The sequence below is a fragment of the Oncorhynchus keta genome, unplaced genomic scaffold, assembly GCF_023373465.1.
Source record: "Oncorhynchus keta strain PuntledgeMale-10-30-2019 unplaced genomic scaffold, Oket_V2 Un_contig_15914_pilon_pilon, whole genome shotgun sequence".
In the NCBI taxonomy this organism is placed as follows: Eukaryota; Metazoa; Chordata; class Actinopteri; order Salmoniformes; family Salmonidae; genus Oncorhynchus; species Oncorhynchus keta.
In genome coordinates this window covers 8,665-30,937 of record NW_026279594.1, presented here as the reverse complement: position 1 = coordinate 30,937, position 22,273 = coordinate 8,665, and the positions used below count along the sequence as shown (strand labels likewise).

Genomic DNA, 22,273 nt, shown 5'->3' with positions numbered 1-22,273 from the left:
AAGGTTGGGAGGGTGAGGGGTGTCCTGTCACCTACACTCTACAGACACCACAGAGTTCTGAGAGCAGGAAGAGGACGACACAGGAGTGTCGACTAGTGTCAACATCACCGCTGCTGTTAGAGAGCTGGAGGACGGGGACGAGGAAGAGGAGGAGTAGGAAGATGCAGCCACTGTACCTGGGGAGAAAAACAACATGGTGGTCAGATGGAGCAGAAACAACATGGTGGTCAGATGGAGCAGAAACAACATGGTGGTCAGATGGAGCAGAAACAACATGGTGGTCAGAAACAACATGGTGGTCAGAAACAACATGGTGGTCAGATGGAGCAGAAACAACATGGTGGACAGATGGAGGAGAAACAACATGGTGGTCAGAAACAACATGGTGGTCAGATGGAGCAGAAACAACATGGTGGTCAGAAACAACATGGTGGTCAGAAACAACATGGTGGTCAGAAACAACATGGTGGTCAAATGGAGGAGAAACAACATGGTGGTCAGAAACAACATGGTGGTCAAATGGAGGAGAAACAACATGGTGGTCAGAAACAACATGGTGGTCAGATGGAGGAGAAACAACATGGTGGTCAGATGGAGGAGAAACAACATGGTGGTCAGAAACAACATGGTGGTCAGATGGAGGAGAAACAACATGGTGGTCAGATGGAGGAGAAACAACATGGTGGTCAAATGGAGGAGAAACAACATGGTGGTCAGATGATGCAGAAACAACATGGTGGTCAGAAACAACATGGTGGTCAGATGGAGGAGAAACAACATGGTGGTCAGAAACAACATGGTGGTCAGATGGAGGAGAAACAACATGGTGGTCAGAAACAACATGGTGGTCAGATGATGCAGAAACAACATGGTGGTCAGAAACAACATGGTGGTCAGATGATGCAGAAACAACATGGTGGTCAGAAACAACATGGTGGTCAGAAACAACATGGTGGTCAGATGGAGGAGAAACAACATGGTGGTCAGAAACAACATGGTGGTCAGATGGAGCAGAAACAACATGGTGGTCAGATGGAGGAGAAACAACATGGTGGTCAGAAACAACATGGTGGTCAGATGGAGTAGAAACAACATGGTGGTCAGAAACAACATGGTGGTCAGATGGAGGAGAAACAACATGGTGGTCAGATGGAGCAGAAACAACATGGTGGTCAGATGGAGGAGAAACAACATGGTGGTCAGAAACAACATGGTGGTCAGATGGAGGAGAAACAACATGGTGGTCAGATGATGCAGAAACAACATGGTGGTCAGAAACAACATGGTGGTCAGATGGAGGAGAAACAACATGGTGGACAGATGGAGCAGAAACAACATGGTGGTCAGATGGAGCAGAAACAACATGGTGGTCAGAAACAACATGGTGGTCAGATGGAGGAGAAACAACATGGTGGTCAGATGGAGGAGGAACAACATGGTGGTCAGATGATGCAGAAACATGGTGGTCAGAAACAACATGGTGGTCAGAAACAACATGGTGGTCAGATGGAGCAGAAACAACATGGTGGTCAGATGATGCAGAAACAACATGGTGGTCAGAAACAACATGGTGGTCAGATGGAGGAGAAACAACATGGTGGACAGATGGAGGAGAAACAACATGGTGGTCAGATGATGCAGAAACAACATGGTGGTCAGAAACAACATGGTGGTCAGATGGAGGAGAAACAACATGGTGGACAGATGGAGGAGAAACAACATGGTGGTCAGAAACAACATGGTGGTCAGATGGAGTAGAAACAACATGGTGGTCAGATGGAGCAGAAACAACATGGTGGTCAGATGATGCAGAAACAACATGCTGGTCAGATGGAGGAGAAACAACATGGTGGTCAGATGGAGCAGAAACAACATGCTGGTCAGATGGAGGAGAAACAACATGGTGGTCAGATGGAGCAGAAACAACATGGTGGTCAGATGGAGGAGAAACAACATGGTGGTCAGATGGAGTAGAAACAACATGGTGGTCAGATGGAGCAGAAACAACATGGTGGTCAGATGATGCAGAAACAACATGGTGGACAGATGGAGGAGAAACAACATGGTGGTCAGAAACAACATGGTGGTCAGATGGAGGAGAAACAACATGGTGGTCAGAAACAACATGGTGGTCAGATGGAGGAGAAACAACATGGTGGACAGATGGAGGAGAAACAACATGGTGGTCAGAAAAACATGGTGGTCAGATGATGCAGAAACAACATGGTGGACAGATGGAGGAGAAACAACATGGTGGTCAGAAACAACATGGTGGTCAGATGGAGCAGAAACAACATGGTGGTCAGATGGAGGAGAAACAACATGGTGGTCAGAAACAACATGGTGGTCAGATGGAGCAGAAACAACATGGTGGTCAGATGGAGGAGAAACAACATGGTGGTCAGATGGAGCAGAAACAACATGGTGGTCAGATGGAGCAGGAACAACATGGTGGTCAGATGATGCAGAAACATGGTGGTCAGAAACAACATGGTGGTCAGAAACAACATGGTGGTCAGATGGAGCAGAAACAACATGGTGGTCAGAAACAACATGGTGGTCAGAAACAACATGGTGGTCAGATGGAGCAGAAACAACATGGTGGTCAGATGGAGGAGAAACAACATGGTGGTCAGATGATGCAGAAACAACATGGTGGTCAGAAACAACATGGTGGTCAGACGGAGGAGAAACAACATGGTGGTCAGATGGAGCAGAAACAACATGGTGGTCAGATGGAGGAGAAACAACATGGTGGTCAGAAACAACATGGTGGTCAGATGGAGGAGAAACAACATGGTGGTCAGATGGAGGAGAAACAACATGGTGGTCAGATGATGCAGAAACAACATGGTGGACAGATGGAGGAGAAACAACATGGTGGTCAGATGGAGGAGAAACAACATGGTGGTCAGAAACAACATGGTGGTCAGAAACAACATGGTGGTCAGATGGAGCAGAAACAACATGGTGGTCAGATGGAGCAGAAACAACATGGTGGTCAGATGGAGGAGAAACAACATGGTGGTCAGATGGAGCAGAAACAACATGGTGGTCAGATGGAGGAGAAACAACATGGTGGTCAGAAACAACATGGTGGTCAGATGGAGGAGAAACAACATGGTGGTCAGATGGAGGAGAAACAACATGGTGGTCAGATGATGCAGAAACAACATGCTGGTCAGATGGAGCAGAAACAACATGGTGGTCAGATGGAGGAGAAACAACATGGTGGTCAGAAACAACATGGTGGTCAGATGGAGGAGAAACAACATGGTGGTCAGATGGAGGAGAAACAACATGGTGGTCAGATGATGCAGAAACAACATGCTGGTCAGATGGAGGAGAAACAACATGGTGGTCAGATGGAGCAGAAACAACATGGTGGTCAGATGGAGGAGAAACAACATGGTGGTCAGAAACAACATGGTGGTCAGATGGAGGAGAAACAACATGGTGGTCAGAAACAACATGGTGGTCAGATGGAGGAGAAACAACATGGTGGTCAGATGGAGGAGAAACAACATGGTGGTCAGAAACAACATGGTGGTCAGATGGAGCAGAAACAACATGGTGGTCAGATGGAGGAGAAACAACATGGTGGTCAGATGGAGCAGAAACAACATGGTGGTCAGATGGAGCAGGAACAACATGGTGGTCAGATGATGCAGAAACATGGTGGTCAGAAACAACATGGTGGTCAGAAACAACATGGTGGTCAGATGGAGCAGAAACAACATGGTGGTCAGAAACAACATGGTGGTCAGAAACAACATGGTGGTCAGATGGAGCAGAAACAACATGGTGGTCAGATGGAGGAGAAACAACATGGTGGTCAGATGATGCAGAAACAACATGCTGGTCAGATGGAGGAGAAACAACATGGTGGTCAGATGGAGCAGAAACAACATGGTGGTCAGATGGAGGAGAAACAACATGGTGGTCAGAAACAACATGGTGGTCAGATGGAGGAGAAACAACATGGTGGTCAGATGGAGGAGAAACAACATGGTGGTCAGATGATGCAGAAACAACATGCTGGTCAGATGGAGGAGAAACAACATGGTGGTCAGATGGAGGAGAAACAACATGGTGGTCAGAAACAACATGGTGGTCAGATGGAGGAGAAACAACATGGTGGTCAGAAACAACATGGTGGTCAGATGGAGTAGAAACAACATGGTGGTCAGATGGAGCAGAAACAACATGGTGGTCAGATGATGCAGAAACAACATGCTGGTCAGATGGAGGAGAAACAACATGGTGGTCAGATGGAGCAGAAACAACATGGTGGTCAGATGGAGGAGAAACAACATGGTGGTCAGATGGAGGAGAAACAACATGGTGGTCAGAAACAACATGGTGGTCAGATGGAGGAGAAACAACATGGTGGACAGATGGAGGAGAAACAACATGGTGGTCAGAAACAACATGGTGGTCAGATGATGCAGAAACAACATGGTGGACAGATGGAGGAGAAACAACATGGTGGTCAGATGGAGCAGAAACAACATGGTGGTCAGATGGAGCAGGAACAACATGGTGGTCAGATGATGCAGAAACATGGTGGTCAGAAACAACATGGTGGTCAGAAACAACATGGTGGTCAGATGGAGCAGAAACAACATGGTGGTCAGAAACAACATGGTGGTCAGAAACAACATGGTGGTCAGATGGAGGAGAAACAACATGGTGGTCAGATGGAGGAGAAACAACATGGTGGTCAGATGATGCAGAAACAACATGGTGGTCAGAAACAACATGGTGGTCAGAAACAACATGGTGGTCAGACGGAGGAGAAACAACATGGTGGTCAGATGATGCAGAAACAACATGGTGGTCAGAAACAACATGGTGGTCAGAAACAACATGGTGGTCAGACGGAGGAGAAAACAACATGGTGGTCAGATGGAGCAGAAACAACATGGTGGTCAGATGGAGGAGAAACAACATGGTGGTCAGAAACAACATGGTGGTCAGATGGAGGAGAAACAACATGGTGGTCAGAAACAACATGGTGGTCAGATGGAGGAGAAACAACATGGTGGTCAGATGGAGGAGAAACAACATGGTGGTCAGATGGAGGAGAAACAACATGGTGGTCAGATGATGCAGAAACAACATGGTGGACAGATGGAGGAGAAACAACATGGTGGTCAGATGGAGGAGAAACAACATGGTGGTCAGATGGAGCAGAAACAACATGGTGGTCAGATGGAGCAGAAACAACATGGTGGTCAGATGGAGGAGAAACAACATGGTGGTCAGATGGAGCAGAAACAACATGGTGGTCAGATGGAGGAGAAACAACATGGTGGTCAGAAACAACATGGTGGTCAGATGGAGGAGAAACAACATGGTGGTCAGATGGAGGAGAAACAACATGGTGGTCAGATGATGCAGAAACAACATGCTGGTCAGATGGAGGAGAAACAACATGGTGGTCAGATGGAGCAGAAACAACATGGTGGTCAGATGGAGGAGAAACATGGTGGTCAGATGGAGGAGAAACAACATGGTGGTCAGAAACAACATGGTGGTCAGATGGAGGAGAAACAACATGGTGGACAGATGGAGGAGAAACAACATGCTGGTCAGATGGAGGAGAAACAACATGGTGGTCAGATGGAGCAGAAACAACATGGTGGTCAGATGGAGGAGAAACAACATGGTGGTCAGATGGAGGAGAAACAACATGGTGGTCAGATGGAGCAGAAACAACATGGTGGTCAGATGATGCAGAAACAACATGCTGGTCAGATGGAGGAGAAACAACATGGTGGTCAGATGGAGCAGAAACAACATGGTGGTCAGATGGAGGAGAAACAACATGGTGGTCAGATGGAGGAGAAACAACATGGTGGTCAGAAACAACATGGTGGTCAGATGGAGGAGAAACAACATGGTGGACAGATGGAGGAGAAACAACATGGTGGTCAGAAACAACATGGTGGTCAGATGATGCAGATGGAGGAGAAACAACATGGTGGTCAGAAACAACATGGTGGTCAGATGGAGGAGAAACAACATGGTGGTCAGAAACAACATGGTGGTCAGATGGAGCAGAAACAACATGGTGGTCAGATGGAGGAGAAACAACATGGTGGTCAGACGGAGGAGAAACAACATGGTGGTCAGATGGAGCAGAAACAACATGGTGGTCAGATGGAGCAGGAACAACATGGTGGTCAGATGATGCAGAAACATGGTGGTCAGAAACAACATGGTGGTCAGAAACAACATGGTGGTCAGATGGAGCAGAAACAACATGGTGGTCAGAAACAACATGGTGGTCAGAAACAACATGGTGGTCAGATGGAGGAGAAACAACATGGTGGTCAGAAACAACATGGTGGTCAGATGGAGCAGAAACAACATGGTGGTCAGATGGAGGAGAAACAACATGGTGGTCAGATGGAGCAGAAACAACATGGTGGTCAGATGGAGCAGAAACAACATGGTGGTCAGATGGAGGAGAAACAACATGGTGGTCAGAAACAACATGGTGGTCAGATGGAGCAGAAACAACATGGTGGTCAGATGGAGGGTGGTCAGATGAGCAGAAACAACATGGTGGTCAGATGGAGCAGAAACAACATGGTGGTCAGATGGAGCAGAAACAACATGGTGGTCAGATGATGCAGAAACAACATGGTGGTCATGGTGGTCAGATGATGGTCAGAAACAACATGGTGGTCAGATGGATGCAGAAACAACATGGTGGTCAGAAACAACATGGTCAGATGAGGAGAAACAACATGGTGGTCAGAAACAACATGGTGGTCAGATGGAACAACATGGTGGTCAGATGATGCAGAAACAACATGGTGGTCAGAAACAACATGGTGGTCAGAAACAACATGGTGGTCAGATGGAGGAGAAACAACATGGTGGTCAGATGGAGGAGAAACAACATGGTGGTCAGATGGAGTGGACAGATGGAGGAGAAACAACATGGTGGTCAGAAACAACATGGTGGTCAGATGGAGCAGAAACAACATGGTGGTCAGATGGAGGAGAAACAACATGGTGGTCAGATGGAGCAGAAACAACATGGTGGTCAGATGGAGCAGAAACAACATGGTGGTCAGATGGAGGAGAAACAACATGGTGGTCAGATGGTGGTCAGATGGAGGTCAACATGGTGGTCAGATGGAGGAGAAACAACATGGTGGTCAGATGGAGGAGAAACAACATGGTGGTCAGATGGAGCAGAAACAACATGGTGGTCAGATGGAGGTGGTCAGAAACAACATGGTGGTCAGAAACAACATGGTGGTCAGAAACAACATGGTGGTCAGAAACAACATGGTGGTCAGAAACAACATGGTGGTCAGATGGAGGTGGTCAGAAACAACATGGTGGTCAGATGGAGCAGAAACAACATGGTGGTCAGAAACAACATGGTGGTCAGAAACAACATGGTGGTCAGATGGAGGAGAAACAACATGGTGGTCAGATGGACAGAAACAACATGGTGGTCAGATGGATGCAGAAACAACATGGTGGTCAGATGGAGGCAGAAACAACATGGTGGTCAGAAACAACATGGTGGTCAGATGGAGGAGAAACAACATGGTGGTCAGAAACAACATGGTGGTCAGATGGAGCAGAAACAACATGGTGGTCAGATGGAAGAAACAACATGGTGGTCAGAAGACAACATGGTGGTCAGATGGAGGAGAAACAACATGGTGGTCAGATGGAGGAGAAACAACATGGTGGTCAGAAACAACATGGTGGTCAGATGAGCAGAAACAACATGGTGGTCAGATGGAGGAAAACAACATGGTGGTCAGGAGAAACAACATGGTGGTCAGATGGAGGTCAGAAACAACATGGTGGTCAGATGGAGCAGAAACAACATGGTGGTCAGATGGAGGTGGTCAGAAGACAACATGGTGGTCAGATGGAGGAAACAACATGGTGGTCAGATGGACAGAAACAACATGGTGGTCAGATGGAGCAGAAACAACATGGTGGTCAGAAACAACATGGTGGTCAGATGCAGAAACAACATGGAGAAACAACATGGTGGTCAACATGGTGGTCAGATGGTGGTCAGATGGAGGAGAAACAACATGGTGGTCAGATGGAGCAGAAACAACATGGTGGTCAGAACAACATGGTGGTCAGAAACAACATGGTGGTCAGAAACAACATGGTGGTCAGATGGAGAAACAACATGGTGGTCAGATGGAGGGTGGTCAGAAACAACATGGTGGTCAGATGATCAGATGGAGGAGAAACAACATGGTGGTCAGATGGAGCAGAAACAACATGGTGGTCAGATGGAGGAGAAACAACATGGTGGTCATGGTGGTCAGGAGGAAACAACATGGTGGTCAGATGGAGCAGAAACAACATGGTGGTGATGCAGAAACAACATGGTGGTCAGATGAGGAGAAACAACATGGTGGTCAGATGGATGCAGAAACAACATGGTGGTCAGATGGTCAGATGGATGAGAAACAACATGGTGGTCAGAACAACATGGTGGTCAGAAACAACATGGTGGTCAGATGGAGGAGAAACAACATGGTGGTCAGATGGAGGAGAAACAACATGGTGGTCAGATGATGAGGAGAAACAACATGAAACAACATGCTGGTCAGATGGAGGAGAAACAACATGGTGGTCAGATGGAGCAGAAACAACATGGTGGTCAGATGGAGGAGAAACAACATGGTGGTCAGATGATGGTGGTCAGAAACAACATGGTGGTCAGATGGAGGAGAAACAACATGGTGGTCAGATGGAGGAGAAACAACATGGTGGTCAGATGGAGGGTGGTCAGATGGAGGAGAAACAACATGGTGGTCAGAAACAACATGGTGGTCAGATGGAGGAGAAACAACATGGTGGTCAGATGGAGGAGAGAACAACATGGTGGTCAGAAACAACATGGTGGTCAGATGGAGCAACATGAAAGGAGAAACAACATGGTGGTCAGATGGAGGAGAAGGACAACATGGTGGTCAGATGGAGGAGAAACAACATGGTGGTCAGATGGAGCAGAAACAACATGGTGGTCAGATGATGCAGAAACATGGTGGTCAGAAACAAAATGGTGGTCAGAAACAACATGGTGGTCAGATGGAGCAGAAACAACATGGTGGTCAGATGGAGCAGGAACAACATGGTGGTCAGATGATGCAGAAACATGGTGGTCAGAAACAACATGGTGGTCAGAAACAACATGGTGGTCAGATGGAGGAGAAACAACATGGTGGTCAGATGATGCAGAAACAACATGGTGGTCAGATGATGCAGAAACAACATGGTGGTCAGAAACAACATGGTGGTCAGATGGAGTAGAAACAACATGGTGGTCAGATGGAGCAGAAACAACATGGTGGTCAGATGATGCAGAAACAACATGCTGGTCAGATGGAGGAGAAACAACATGGTGGTCAGATGGAGCAGAAACAACATGGTGGTCAGATGGAGGAGAAACAACATGGTGGTCAGATGGAGGAGAAACAACATGGTGGTCAGAAACAACATGGTGGTCAGATGGAGGAGAAACAACATGGTGGACAGATGGAGGAGAAACAACATGGTGGTCAGAAACAACATGGTGGTCAGATGATGCAGAAACAACATGGTGGACAGATGGAGGAGAAACAACATGGTGGTCAGAAACAACATGGTGGTCAGATGGAGCAGAAACAACATGGTGGTCAGATGGAGGAGAAACAACATGGTGGTCAGAAACAACATGGTGGTCAGATGGAGCAGAAACAACATGGTGGTCAGATGGAGGAGAAACAACATGGTGGTCAGATGGAGCAGAAACAACATGGTGGTCAGATGGAGCAGGAACAACATGGTGGTCAGATGATGCAGAAACATGGTGGTCAGAAACAACATGGTGGTCAGAAACAACATGGTGGTCAGATGGAGCAGAAACAACATGGTGGTCAGAAACAACATGGTGGTCAGAAACAACATGGTGGTCAGATGGAGGAGAAACAACATGGTGGTCAGATGATGCAGAAACAACATGGTGGTCAGATGATGCAGAAACAACATGGTGGTCAGATGATGCAGAAACAACATGGTGGTCAGAAACAACATGGTGGTCAGATGATGCAGAAACAACATGGTGGTCAGAAACAACATGGTGGTCAGATGGAGGAGAAACAACATGGTGGTCAGATGGAGGAGAAACAACATGGTGGACAGATGGAGGAGAAACAACATGGTGGTCAGAAACAACATGGTGGTCAGATGGAGCAGAAACAACATGGTGGTCAGATGGAGGAGAAACAACATGGTGGTCAGATGGAGCAGAAACAACATGGTGGTCAGATGGAGCAGAAACAACATGGTGGACAGATGGAGGAGAAACAACATGGTGGTCAGAAACAACATGGTGGTCAGATGGAGCAGAAACAACATGGTGGTCAGATGGAGGAGAAACAACATGGTGGTCAGATGGAGCAGAAACAACATGGTGGTCAGATGGAGCAGAAACAACATGGTGGTCAGATGATGCAGAAACATGGTGGTCAGAAACAACATGGTGGTCAGAAACAACATGGTGGTCAGAAACAACATGGTGGTCAGAAACAACATGGTGGTCAGAAACAACATGGTGGTCAGATGGAGCAGAAACAACATGGTGGTCAGATGGAGCAGGAACAACATGGTGGTCAGATGATGCAGAAACATGGTGGTCAGAAACAACATGGTGGTCAGAAACAACATGGTGGTCAGATGGAGGAGAAACAACATGGTGGTCAGATGATGCAGAAACAACATGGTGGTCAGATGATGCAGAAACAACATGGTGGTCAGATGGAGGAGAAACAACATGGTGGTCAGAAACAACATGGTGGTCAGATGGAGGAGAAACAACATGGTGGTCAGATGGAGGAGAAACAACATGGTGGTCAGATGGAGGAGAAACAACATGGTGGACAGATGGAGGAGAAACAACATGGTGGTCAGAAACAACATGGTGGTCAGATGGAGCAGAAACAACATGGTGGTCAGATGGAGGAGAAACAACATGGTGGTCAGATGGAGCAGAAACAACATGGTGGTCAGATGGAGCAGAAACAACATGGTGGACAGATGGAGGAGAAACAACATGGTGGTCAGAAACAACATGGTGGTCAGATGGAGGAGAAACAACATGGTGGTCAGATGGAGGAGAAACAACATGGTGGTCAGATGGAGCAGAAACAACATGGTGGTCAGATGGAGCAGAAACAACATGGTGGACAGATGGAGGAGAAACAACATGGTGGTCAGAAACAACATGGTGGTCAGATGGAGCAGAAACAACATGGTGGTCAGATGGAGCAGAAACAACATGGTGGTCAGATGGAGCAGAAACAACATGGTGGTCAGATGGAGCAGAAACAACATGGTGGTCAGATGATGCAGAAACATGGTGGTCAGAAACAACATGGTGGTCAGAAACAACATGGTGGTCAGAAACAACATGGTGGTCAGAAACAACATGGTGGTCAGAAACAACATGGTGGTCAGATGGAGCAGAAACAACATGGTGGTCAGATGGAGCAGGAACAACATGGTGGTCAGATGATGCAGAAACATGGTGGTCAGAAACAACATGGTGGTCAGAAACAACATGGTGGTCAGATGGAGGAGAAACAACATGGTGGTCAGATGATGCAGAAACAACATGGTGGTCAGATGATGCAGAAACAACATGGTGGTCAGATGATGCAGAAACAACATGGTGGTCAGAAACAACATGGTGGTCAGATGGAGTAGAAACAACATGGTGGTCAGAAACAACATGGTGGTCAGATGGAGGAGAAACAACATGGTGGTCAGAAACAACATGGTGGTCAGATGGAGCAGCAACAACATGGTGGTCAGATGGAGCAGAAACAACATGGTGGTCAGAAACAACATGGTGGTCAGATGATGCAGAAACAACATGGTGGTCAGATGATGCAGAAACAACATGGTGGTCAGAAACAACATGGTGGTCAGATGATGCAGAAACAACATGGTGGTCAGAAACAACATGGTGGTCAGATGATGCAGAAACAACATGGTGGTCAGAAACAACATGGTGGTCAGAAACAACATGGTGGTCAGATGGAGCAGAAACAACATGGTGGTTAGATGGAGGAGAAACAACATGGTGGTCAGAAACAACATGGTGGTCAGATGGAGTAGAAACAACATGGTGGTCAGAAACAACATGGTGGTCAGATGGAGGAGAAACAACATGGTGGTCAGATGGAGGAGAAACAACATGGTGGTCAGATGATGCAGAAACAACATGGTGGTCAGAAACAACATGGTGGTCAGACGGAGGAGAAACAACATGGTGGTCAGATGGAGCAGAAACAACATGGTGGTCAGATGGAGGAGAAACAACATGGTGGTCAGAAACAACATGGTGGTCAGATGGAGGAGAAACAACATGGTGGTCAGATGGAGGAGAAACAACATGGTGGTCAGATGATGCAGAAACAACATGGTGGACAGATGGAGGAGAAACAACATGGTGGTCAGATGGAGCAGAAACAACATGGTGGTCAGATGGAGGAGAAACAACATGGTGGTCAGATGGAGCAGAAACAACATGGTGGTCAGATGGAGGAGAAACAACATGGTGGTCAGAAACAACATGGTGGTCAGATGGAGGAGAAACAACATGGTGGTCAGATGGAGGAGAAACAACATGGTGGTCAGATGATGCAGAAACAACATGCTGGTCAGATGGAGGAGAAACAACATGGTGGTCAGATGGAGCAGAAACAACATGGTGGTCAGATGGAGGAGAAACAACATGGTGGTCAGAAACAACATGGTGGTCAGATGGAGGAGAAACAACATGGTGGTCAGATGGAGGAGAAACAACATGGTGGTCAGAAACAACATGGTGGTCAGAAACAACATGGTGGTCAGATGGAGCAGAAACAACATGGTGGTCAGAAACAACATGGTGGTCAGATGGAGCAGAAACAACATGGTGGTCAGATGGAGGAGAAACAACATGGTGGTCAGATGGAGCAGAAACAACATGGTGGTCAGATGGAGGAGAAACAACATGGTGGTCAGATGGAGCAGAAACAACATGGTGGTCAGATGGAGCAGAAACAACATGGTGGTCAGATGATGCAGAAACATGGTGGTCAGAAACAACATGGTGGTCAGAAACAACATGGTGGTCAGATGGAGGAGAAACAACATGGTGGTCAGATGATGCAGAAACAACATGGTGGTCAGATGATGCAGAAACAACATGGTGGTCAGATGATGCAGAAACAACATGGTGGTCAGAAACAAAATGGTGGTCAGAAACAACATGGTGGTCAGATGGAGCAGAAACAACATGGTGGTCAGATGGAGCAGGAACAACATGGTGGTCAGAAACAACATGGTGGTCAGATGGAGGAGAAACAACATGGTGGTCAGAAACAACATGGTGGTCAGATGGAGGAGAAACAACATGGTGGTCAGATGGAGTAGAAACAACATGGTGGTCAGATGGAGGAGAAACAACATGGTGGTCAGATGGAGGAGAAACAACATGGTGGTCAGATGATGCAGAAACAACATGGTGGACAGATGGAGGAGAAACAACATGGTGGTCAGATGGAGGAGAAACAACATGGTGGTCAGATGATGCAGAAACAACATGGTGGTCAGATGGAGCAGAAACAACATGGTGGTCAGATGATGCAGAAACAACATGGTGGTCAGATGATGCAGAAACAACATGGTGGTCAGATGGAGCAGAAACAACATGGTGGTCAGAAACAACATGGTGGTCAGAAACAACATGGTGGTCAGAAACAACATGGTGGTCAGAAACAACATGGTGGTCAGAAACAACATGGTGGTCAGAAACAACATGGTGGTCAGATGGAGGAGAAACAACATGGTGGTCAGAAACAACATGGTGGTCAGATGGAGGAGAAACAACATGGTGGTCAGATGGAGCAGAAACAACATGGTGGTCAGATGGAGGAGAAACAACATGGTGGTCAGAAACAACATGGTGGTCAGAAACAACATGGTGGTCAGATGGAGGAGAAACAACATGGTGGTCAGATGGAGGAGAAACAACATGGTGGTCAGATGATGCAGAAACAACATGGTGGTCAGAAACAACATGGTGGTCAGATGGAGGAGAAACAACATGGTGGTCAGATGGAGGAGAAACAACATGGTGGTCAGAAACAACATGGTGGTCAGATGGAGCAGAAACAACATGCTGGTCAGATGATGCAGAAACAACATGCTGGTCAGATGGAGGAGAAACAACATGGTGGTCAGATGGAGCAGAAACAACATGGTGGTCAGATGGAGGAGAAACAACATGGTGGTCAGAAACAACATGGTGGACAGATGGAGGAGAAACAACATGGTGGTCAGAAACAACATGGTGGTCAGATGGAGCAGAAACAACATGGTGGTCAGATGGAGGAGAAACAACATGGTGGTCAGATGGAGCAGAAACAACATGGTGGTCAGATGGAGCAGAAACAACATGGTGGTCAGATGGAGCAGAAACAACATGGTGGTCAGATGGAGCAGAAACAACATGGTGGTCAGATGGAGCAGAAACAACATGGTGGTCAGATGGAGCAGAAACAACATGGTGGTCAGATGGAGCAGGAACAACATGGTGGTCAGATGATGCAGAAACATGGTGGTCAGAAACAACATGGTGGTCAGATGGAGGAGAAACAACATGGTGGTCAGATGGAGCAGAAACAACATGGTGGTCAGATGGAGGAGAAACAACATGGTGGTCAGATGGAGCAGAAACAACATGGTGGTCAGATGGAGCAGAAACAACATGGTGGTCAGATGGAGCAGGAACAACATGGTGGTCAGATGATGCAGAAACATGGTGGTCAGAAACAACATGGTGGTCAGATGGAGGAGAAACAACATGGTGGTCAGATGGAGCAGAAACAACATGGTGGTCAGATGGAGGAGAAACAACATGGTGGTCAGATGGAGCAGAAACAACATGGTGGTCAGATGGAGGAGAAACAACATGGTGGTCAGATGATGCAGAAACAACATGGTGGTCAGATGATGCAGAAACAACATGGTGGTCAGATGAAGCAGAAACAACATGGTGGTCAGAAACAACATGGTGGTCAGATGGAGGAGAAACAACATGGTGGTCAGAAACAACATGGTGGTCAGATGGAGCAGAAACAACATGGTGGTCAGAAACAACATGGTGGTCAGATGATGCAGAAACAACATGGTGGTCAGATGATGCAGAAACAACATGGTGGTCAGATGATGCAGAAACAACATGGTGGTCAGATGGAGCAGAAGTGGAGTAGAAGTCTGTGGCTTAGAAGTCTGTAGCTGAGAAGTCTGTTGCTTAGAAGTCTGTTGCTTAGAAGTCTGTAGCTTAGAAGTCTTTAGCTTAGAAGTCTTTAGCTTAGAAGTCTTTAGTTTAGAAGTCTGTGGTTTAGAAATATGTGGCTTAGAAGTCTGTTGCTTAGAAGTCTGTAGCTTAGAAGTCTTTAGCTTAGAAGTCTTTAGCTTAGAAGTCTTTAGTTTAGAAGTCTGTGGTTTAGAAATATGTGGCTTAGAAGTCTGTAGCTTAGAAGTCTGTAGCTTAGAAGTCTGTAGCTTAGAAGTCTGTAGCTTAGAAGTCCTCATGTCCATTCAGACCCGTTCCGATCCAAGAGTGTAAAGAGAGAAAAAGCCTCAGACTGGTCGCTGCCAGCACCATCAATAAACAAGCCATATTGGCCAAATGATCCACATGAGTCCTTAAAACGGTCTAGAACAAATGACTAAAGCCCAATTTGTTGTGTTTCGATGTGTAGCATATCCAAAACTTCATAGTCTATTGTTTTATTGGTTTGTACTTTCCTAAAACAGTAATTGTCCACCTCGTGGTTCAGCTGTAGGAGATTTGAGCACTAAATGCATCAGGACAATGCATGTATAGACCTAAAGGGCTGAGGTGTCCAATGTATGATATTAACATAATATAATATATAAAATAATAAATATATAATAAATAAAATAATATTAAGGAAGAGAAGGCCCTAGAAAGACCAGAGATAAAGATATGCCCATATGTGTACAGAAGGAGGCTAATTCGTAAACTTTTCTACAAAGATATCAAATCAAATTTTATTAGTCACATGCGCTGAATACAACAGGTGAAGAAGACCTTACAGTGAAAATGCTTTACTTACGAGCCACTAACCAACAATACTGTTTAAAAAAAAAAACCAGATAAGAATAAGAAATAAAAGTAACAAGTAATTAATGAGCAGCAGTAAAATAACAATAGCGAGACAATATACAGGGGGTACCGGTACAGAGTCAATGTGGAGGCTATATACAGGGGGTACCGGTACAGAGTCAATGTGGAGGCTATATACAGGGGGTACTGGTACAGAGTCAATGTGGAGGCTATATACAGGGGTACCGGTACAGAGTCAATGTGGAGGCTATATACAGGGGGTACCGGTACAGAGTCAATGTGGAGGCTATATACAGAGGGGTACCGGTACAGAGTCAATGTGGAGGCTATATACAGGGGGTACCGGTACAGAGTCAATGTGGAGGCTATATACAGGGGGTACCGGTACAGAGTCAATGTGGAGGCTATATACAGGGGGTACCGGTACAGAGACAATGTGGAGGCTATATACAGGGGGTACCGGTACAGAGTCAATGTGGAGGCTATATACAGGGGTACCGGTACAGAGTCAATGTGGAGGCTATATACAGGAGTACCGGTACAGAGTCAATGTGGAGGCTATATACAGGGGTACCGGTACAGAGTCAATGTGGAGGCTATATACAGGGGTACCGGTACAGAGTCAATGTGGAGGCTATATACAGGGGGTACCGGTACAGAGTCAATGTGGAGGCTATATACAGGGGGTACCGGTACAGAGTCAATGTGGAGGCTATATACAGGGGGTACCGGTACAGAGTCAATGTGGAGGCTATATACAGGGGGCACCGGTACAGAGTCAATGTGGAGGCTATATACAGGGGGTACCGGTACAGAGTCAATGTGGAGGCTATATACAGAGGGGTACCGGTACAGAGTCAATGTGGAGGCTATATACAGGGGGGTACCGGTACAGAGTCAATGTGGAGGCTATATACAGGGGGGTACCGGTACAGAGTCAATGTGCTGGTTAGTTGAGGTAATATGTACATGTAGGTAGAGTTAAAGTGACTATGCATAGATGATAACAATAGAGAGTATCAGCGGTGTAAAAGAGGGGGAGGGGGGCAATGCAAATAGTCTGGGTAGCCCTTTGATGAGATGTCCAGGAGTCTTATGGCTTGGGGGGTAGAAGCTGTTAAGAAACCTCTTGGACCTAGACTTGGCGCTCCGGTACCACTTGCCGTGTGATAGCAGAGAGAAGAGTCTATGACTAGGGTGGCTGGAGTCTTTGACCATTTTGAGGGCCTTCCTCTGACACCGCCTGGTATAGAGGTCTGAGACCGAGCAGCTGCCATACCAGGCAGTGATGCAACCAGTCAGGATGATCTCGATGGTGCAGCTGTAAAACCGTTTGAGGATCTCAGGACCCATGCCAAATCTTGTCAGCCTCCTGAGGGGGAATAGGTTTTGTCGTGCCCTCTTCACGACTGTCTTGGTGTGTTTGGACCATGTTAGTTTGTTGGGATGTGGACACCAAGGAACTTGAAGCTTTCAACCTGCTCCACTGCAGCCCGGTCGATGAGAATGGGGGCGTGCTCGGCCTCTTTTTCCTGTAGTCCATCTCCTTTGTCTTGATTACATTGAGGGAGAGGTTCTTGTCCTGGCACCACACTGCCAGGTCTCTGACCTCCCTATAGGCTGTCTCATCACTGTCGGTGATCAGGCCTACCACCAGGTCTCTGACCTCTTCCCTATAGTCTGTGTCATCATTGTTGGTGATCAGGCCTACCACCAGGTCTCTGACCTCTTCCCTATAGTCTGTGTCATCATTGTTGGTGATCAGGCCTACCACCAGGTCTCTGACCTCTTCCCTATAGGCTCCCTATAGTCTGTCTCATCGTTGTCAGTGATCAGGCCTACCACCAGGTCTCTGACCTCCTCCCTATAGGCTCCCTATAGGCTGTCTCATCGTTGTCAGTGATCAAGCCTACCACCAGGTCTCTGACCTCCTCCCTATAGGCTCCCTATAGTCTGTCTCATCGTTGTCAGTGATCAGGCCTACCACCAGGTCTCTGACCTCCTCCCTATTGGCTGTCTCATCGTTGTCAGTGATCAGGCCTACCACCAGGTCTCTGACCTCCTCCCTATAGGCTCCCTATAGTCTGTCTCATCGTTGTCAGTGATCAGGCCTACCACCAGGTCTCTGACCTCCTCCCTATTGGCTGTCTCATCGTTGTCAGTGATCAGGCCTACCACCAGGTCTCTGACCTCCTCCCTATAGGCTCCCTATAGTCTGTCTCATCGTTGTCAGTGATCAGGCCTACCACCAGGTCTCTGACCTCCTCCCTATAGTCTGTCTCATCGTTGTCGGTGATCAGGCCTACCACCAGGTCTCTGACCTCTTCCCTATTGGCTCCCTATAGTCTGTCTCATCGTTGTCGGTGATCAGGCCTACCACCAGGTCTCTGACCTCCTCCCTATAGGCTGTCTCATCGTTGTCAGTGATCAGCTCTACCACTGTTGTGTCGTCAGCAAACTTAATGACAGTGTTGGAGTCATGCTTGGCCACACAGTCATGAGTGAACAGGGAGTACAGGAGGGGACTGAGCATGAACCCCAGGATCCAGAATGATGACCTGTTTAAAGGTCTTACTCACATTGGCTGTGGAGAGCGTGATCACACAATCTTCCCGGAACAGCTGGTGCTCTCTTGCATGTTTCAGTTTATTTGCCTCAAAGCGAGCATAGAAGTAGTTTAGTTCATCCAGTAGGCTTGTGTCACTGGGCAGCGCTCGGCTGTGCTTCCCTTTGTAGTCTGTAATAGTTTTCAAGCCCTGCCACATCCGAAGACCGTCAGAGTCGGTGTAGTATGATTCAATCTTAGTCCTGTATTGACGCTTTGCCTGTTTGATGGTTCGTAACAGGGCATAGCAGGATTTCTTATAAGCTTCCGGGTTAGGGTCCCGCTCCTTGAAAGCGGCAGCTCTATCCTTGAGCTCAGTGTGGATGTTGCCTGTAATCCATGGCTTCTGGTTGGGTTATGTACGTACGGTCACTGTGGGGACAACGACGCCAATTGGATGCATTCAACATGTCAATACCTCTCACAAAAACAAGACTTTATTATGGACAGACTTCTCCCCATCTCAGCAAACGTCATGACACTACTGTTGTATCATTATGTTTTGACCATGACAGTTTTACAATCCAGGGTTACGCCAAGCAGTTTAGTCACCTCAACTTGCTCTATTTGCACATTATTTAGTGCAGGATTTATTTCAGGTTTAAGGTTTAGTGAATGATTTGTATAAAAAAACAATACTTTATTCAAATGTTTATTAGTAATTTATTCCTTGCCACCCACTCTGAAACTAACTGCAGCTCTTTGTTAAGTGTTGCAGTCATTTCAGACTCTGTAGTAGCTGACGTGTATAGTGCTGAGCATACGCATACATAGACACTGTGGCTTTACTCAAATACTGGTGGTTGTTACTTTGTTGTTACCAGATCATCCAAGCTTGGGGAACAAGTCTGGTCTATTTCAACATACACTAGAGCATTATCAATCAATCTACAGTCCTCAGACAGGATACAGTACAACAGGGATTGTCTCGGTCTCCAGCAACAGTACTACAGGGATTGTCTTGGTTTCCAGCTACAGTACTACAGGGATTGTCTTGGTCTCCAGCTACAGTAGTACAGTACTACAGGGATTGTCTTGGTTTCCAGCTACAGTACTACAGGGATTGTCTTGGTCTCCAGCTACAGTAGTACAGTACTACAGGGATTGTCTTGGTCTCCAGCTACAGTACTACAGTACTACAGGGATTGTCTCAGTCTCCAGCTACAGTACTACAGGGATTGTCTTGGTCTCTAGCGACAGTACTACAGGGATTATCTTGGTCTCCAGCTCCAGTACTACGGTACTACAGGGATTGTCTTGGGCTCCAACTACAGTACTACAGGGGATTGTCTTGGTCTCTAGCTACAGTAGTACAGTACTACTGTCTTGGTCTCCAGCTACAGTACTACAGGGATTGTCTTGGTCTCCAGCTACAGTACTACAGGGATTGTCTTGGTCTCTAGCTACAGTAGTACAGTACTACAGGGATTGTCTTGGTCTCATTACATTTACATTTACATTTAAGTCATTTAGCAGACGCTCTTATCCAGAGCGACTTACAAATTGGTGCATTCACCTTATGACATCCAGTAGAACAGTCACTTTACAATAGTGCATCTAAATCTTAAAGGGGGGTGAGAAGGATTACTTATCCTATCCTAGGTATTCCAGCTACAGTACTACAGGGATTGTCTTGGTCTCTAGCTACAGTACTACAGTACAACAGTGATTGTCTCGGTCTCCAGCTACAGTACTACAGGGATTGTCTTGGTCTCCAGCTACAGTACTACAGGGATGGTCTCGGTCTCCAGCTACAGTACTACAGGGATTGTCTCTGTCTCCAGCTACAGTACGACAGGGATGGTCTCGGTCTCCAGCTACAGTACTAAAGTACTACAGGGATTGTCTTGGTCTCTAGCTACAGTACTAAAGTACTACAGGGATTGTCTTGGTCTCTAGCTACAGTACTACAGTACTACAGGGATTGTCTTGGTCTCCAGCTACAGTACTACAGGGATGGTCTCGGTCTCCAGCTACAGTACTACAGGGATTGTCTCGGTCTCCAGCTACAGTACTAAAGTACTACAGGGATTGTCTTGGTCTCCAGCTACAGTACTACAGTACTACAGGGATTGTCTCGGTCTCCAGCTACAGTACTACAGTACTACAGGGATGGTCTCGGTCTCCAGCTACAGTACTACAGTACTACAGGGATGGTCTCGGTCTCCAGCTACAGTACTACAGTACTACAGGGATTGCCTTGGTCTCCAGCTACAGTACTACAGTACTACAGGGATTGTCTTGGTCTCCAGCTACAGTACTACAGTACTACAGGGATTGCCTTGGTCTCCAGCTACAGTACTACAGTACTACAGGGATTGTCTTGGTCTCCAGCTACAGTACTACAGTACTACAGGGATTGTCTTGGTCTCCAGCTACCGTACTACAGTACTACAGGGATTGTCTTGGTCTCCAGCTACAGTACTACAGTACTACAGGGATGGTCTCGGTCTCCAGCTACAGTACTACAGGGATGGTCTTGGTCTCCAGCTACAGTACTACAGTACTACAGGGATTGTCTCGGTCTCCAGCTACAGTACTACAGTACTACAGGGATTGTCTTGGTCTCCAGCTACAGTACTACAGTACTATAAGGATGGTCTCAGTCTCCAGCACTACAGTACTACAGGGTTAGAAACTACATTTCTTCCTCTCTCTTTTTATTGTGTTTACCATAACAGCTCTGGTAGCAAATAAACTGTCGATTATGATGACTCACTCTCTCTCTCTTTCTTCTTGATGCGTTTGCGCCGTCTGTCGATGGATGCCACCTCAGACTTGAGAGACAGGTAGTGGTTCCTGATGTCCTGCAGCTTCTCCTGGAGGAAGGAGATCCTCTCCAGACTACACATCTTCTCCAGGTCCGCTAGGGGAGGAGAGGAACAACATTGAAAGGAGAGGACTCAGTGGGATGTTTCAGAGTAGAAACATTGAAAGGAGAGGACTCAGTGCGATGTTTCAGAGTAGAAACATTGAAAGGAGAGGACTCAGTGGGATGTTTCAGAGTAGAAACATTGAAAGGAGAGGACTCAGTGGGATGTTTCAGAGTAGAAACATTGAAAGGAGAGGACTCAGTGGGATGTTTCAGAGTATAAACATTGAAAGGAGAGGACTCAGTGGGATGTTTCAGAGTAGAAACATTGAAAGGAGAGGACTCAGTGGGATGTTTCAGAGTAGAAACATTGAAAGGAGAGGACTCAGTGGGATGTTTCAGAGTAGAAACATTGAAAGGAGAGGACTCAGTGGGTTTCATGTTTCAGAGTAGAAACATTGAAAGGAGAGGACTCAGTGGGATGTTTCAGAGTATAAACATTGAAAGGAGAGGACTCCGTGGGATGTTTCAGAGTAGAAACATTGAAAGGAGAGGACTCAGTGGGATGTTTCAGAGTAGAAACATTGAAAGGAGAGGACTCAGTGGATGTTTCAGAGTAGAAACATTGAAAGGAGAGGACTCAGTGGGATGTTTCAGAGTAGAA

The 22,273-nt window shown here is 46.7% G+C and overlaps 1 protein-coding gene across 1 annotated transcript; it reads right to left on the bottom strand.

Annotated features, from left to right (window-relative positions):
• LOC127919150 (AT-rich interactive domain-containing protein 4B-like) lies at window positions 1-22,034 on the bottom strand. The gene is made up of 2 exons (XM_052502570.1): window positions 21,517-22,034; window positions 1-176 (listed from the first exon to the last, which is right to left on the bottom strand). Exons 1-2 carry the CDS (start codon window positions 21,647-21,649, stop codon window positions 28-30), a joined length of 282 nt encoding a protein of 93 aa, XP_052358530.1. The 5' UTR covers window positions 21,650-22,034; the 3' UTR covers window positions 1-27.
• Between the last annotated feature and the right edge of the window lie 239 nt (window positions 22,035-22,273).

What these genes read in the sequence shown, in the direction of transcription:
- LOC127919150 (XM_052502570.1), bottom strand. Translation starts at nt 21,649, where the DNA reads ATGTGTAGTCTGGAGAGGATCTCCTTCCTCCAGGAGAAGCTGCAGGAC. An exon ending in CAAGAAGAAAGAGAGAGAGA is followed by an intron (nt 177 to 21,516) that starts GTGAGTCATCAT and finishes TTTTCTCCCCAG; the next exon opens with GTACAGTGGCTGCATCTTCC.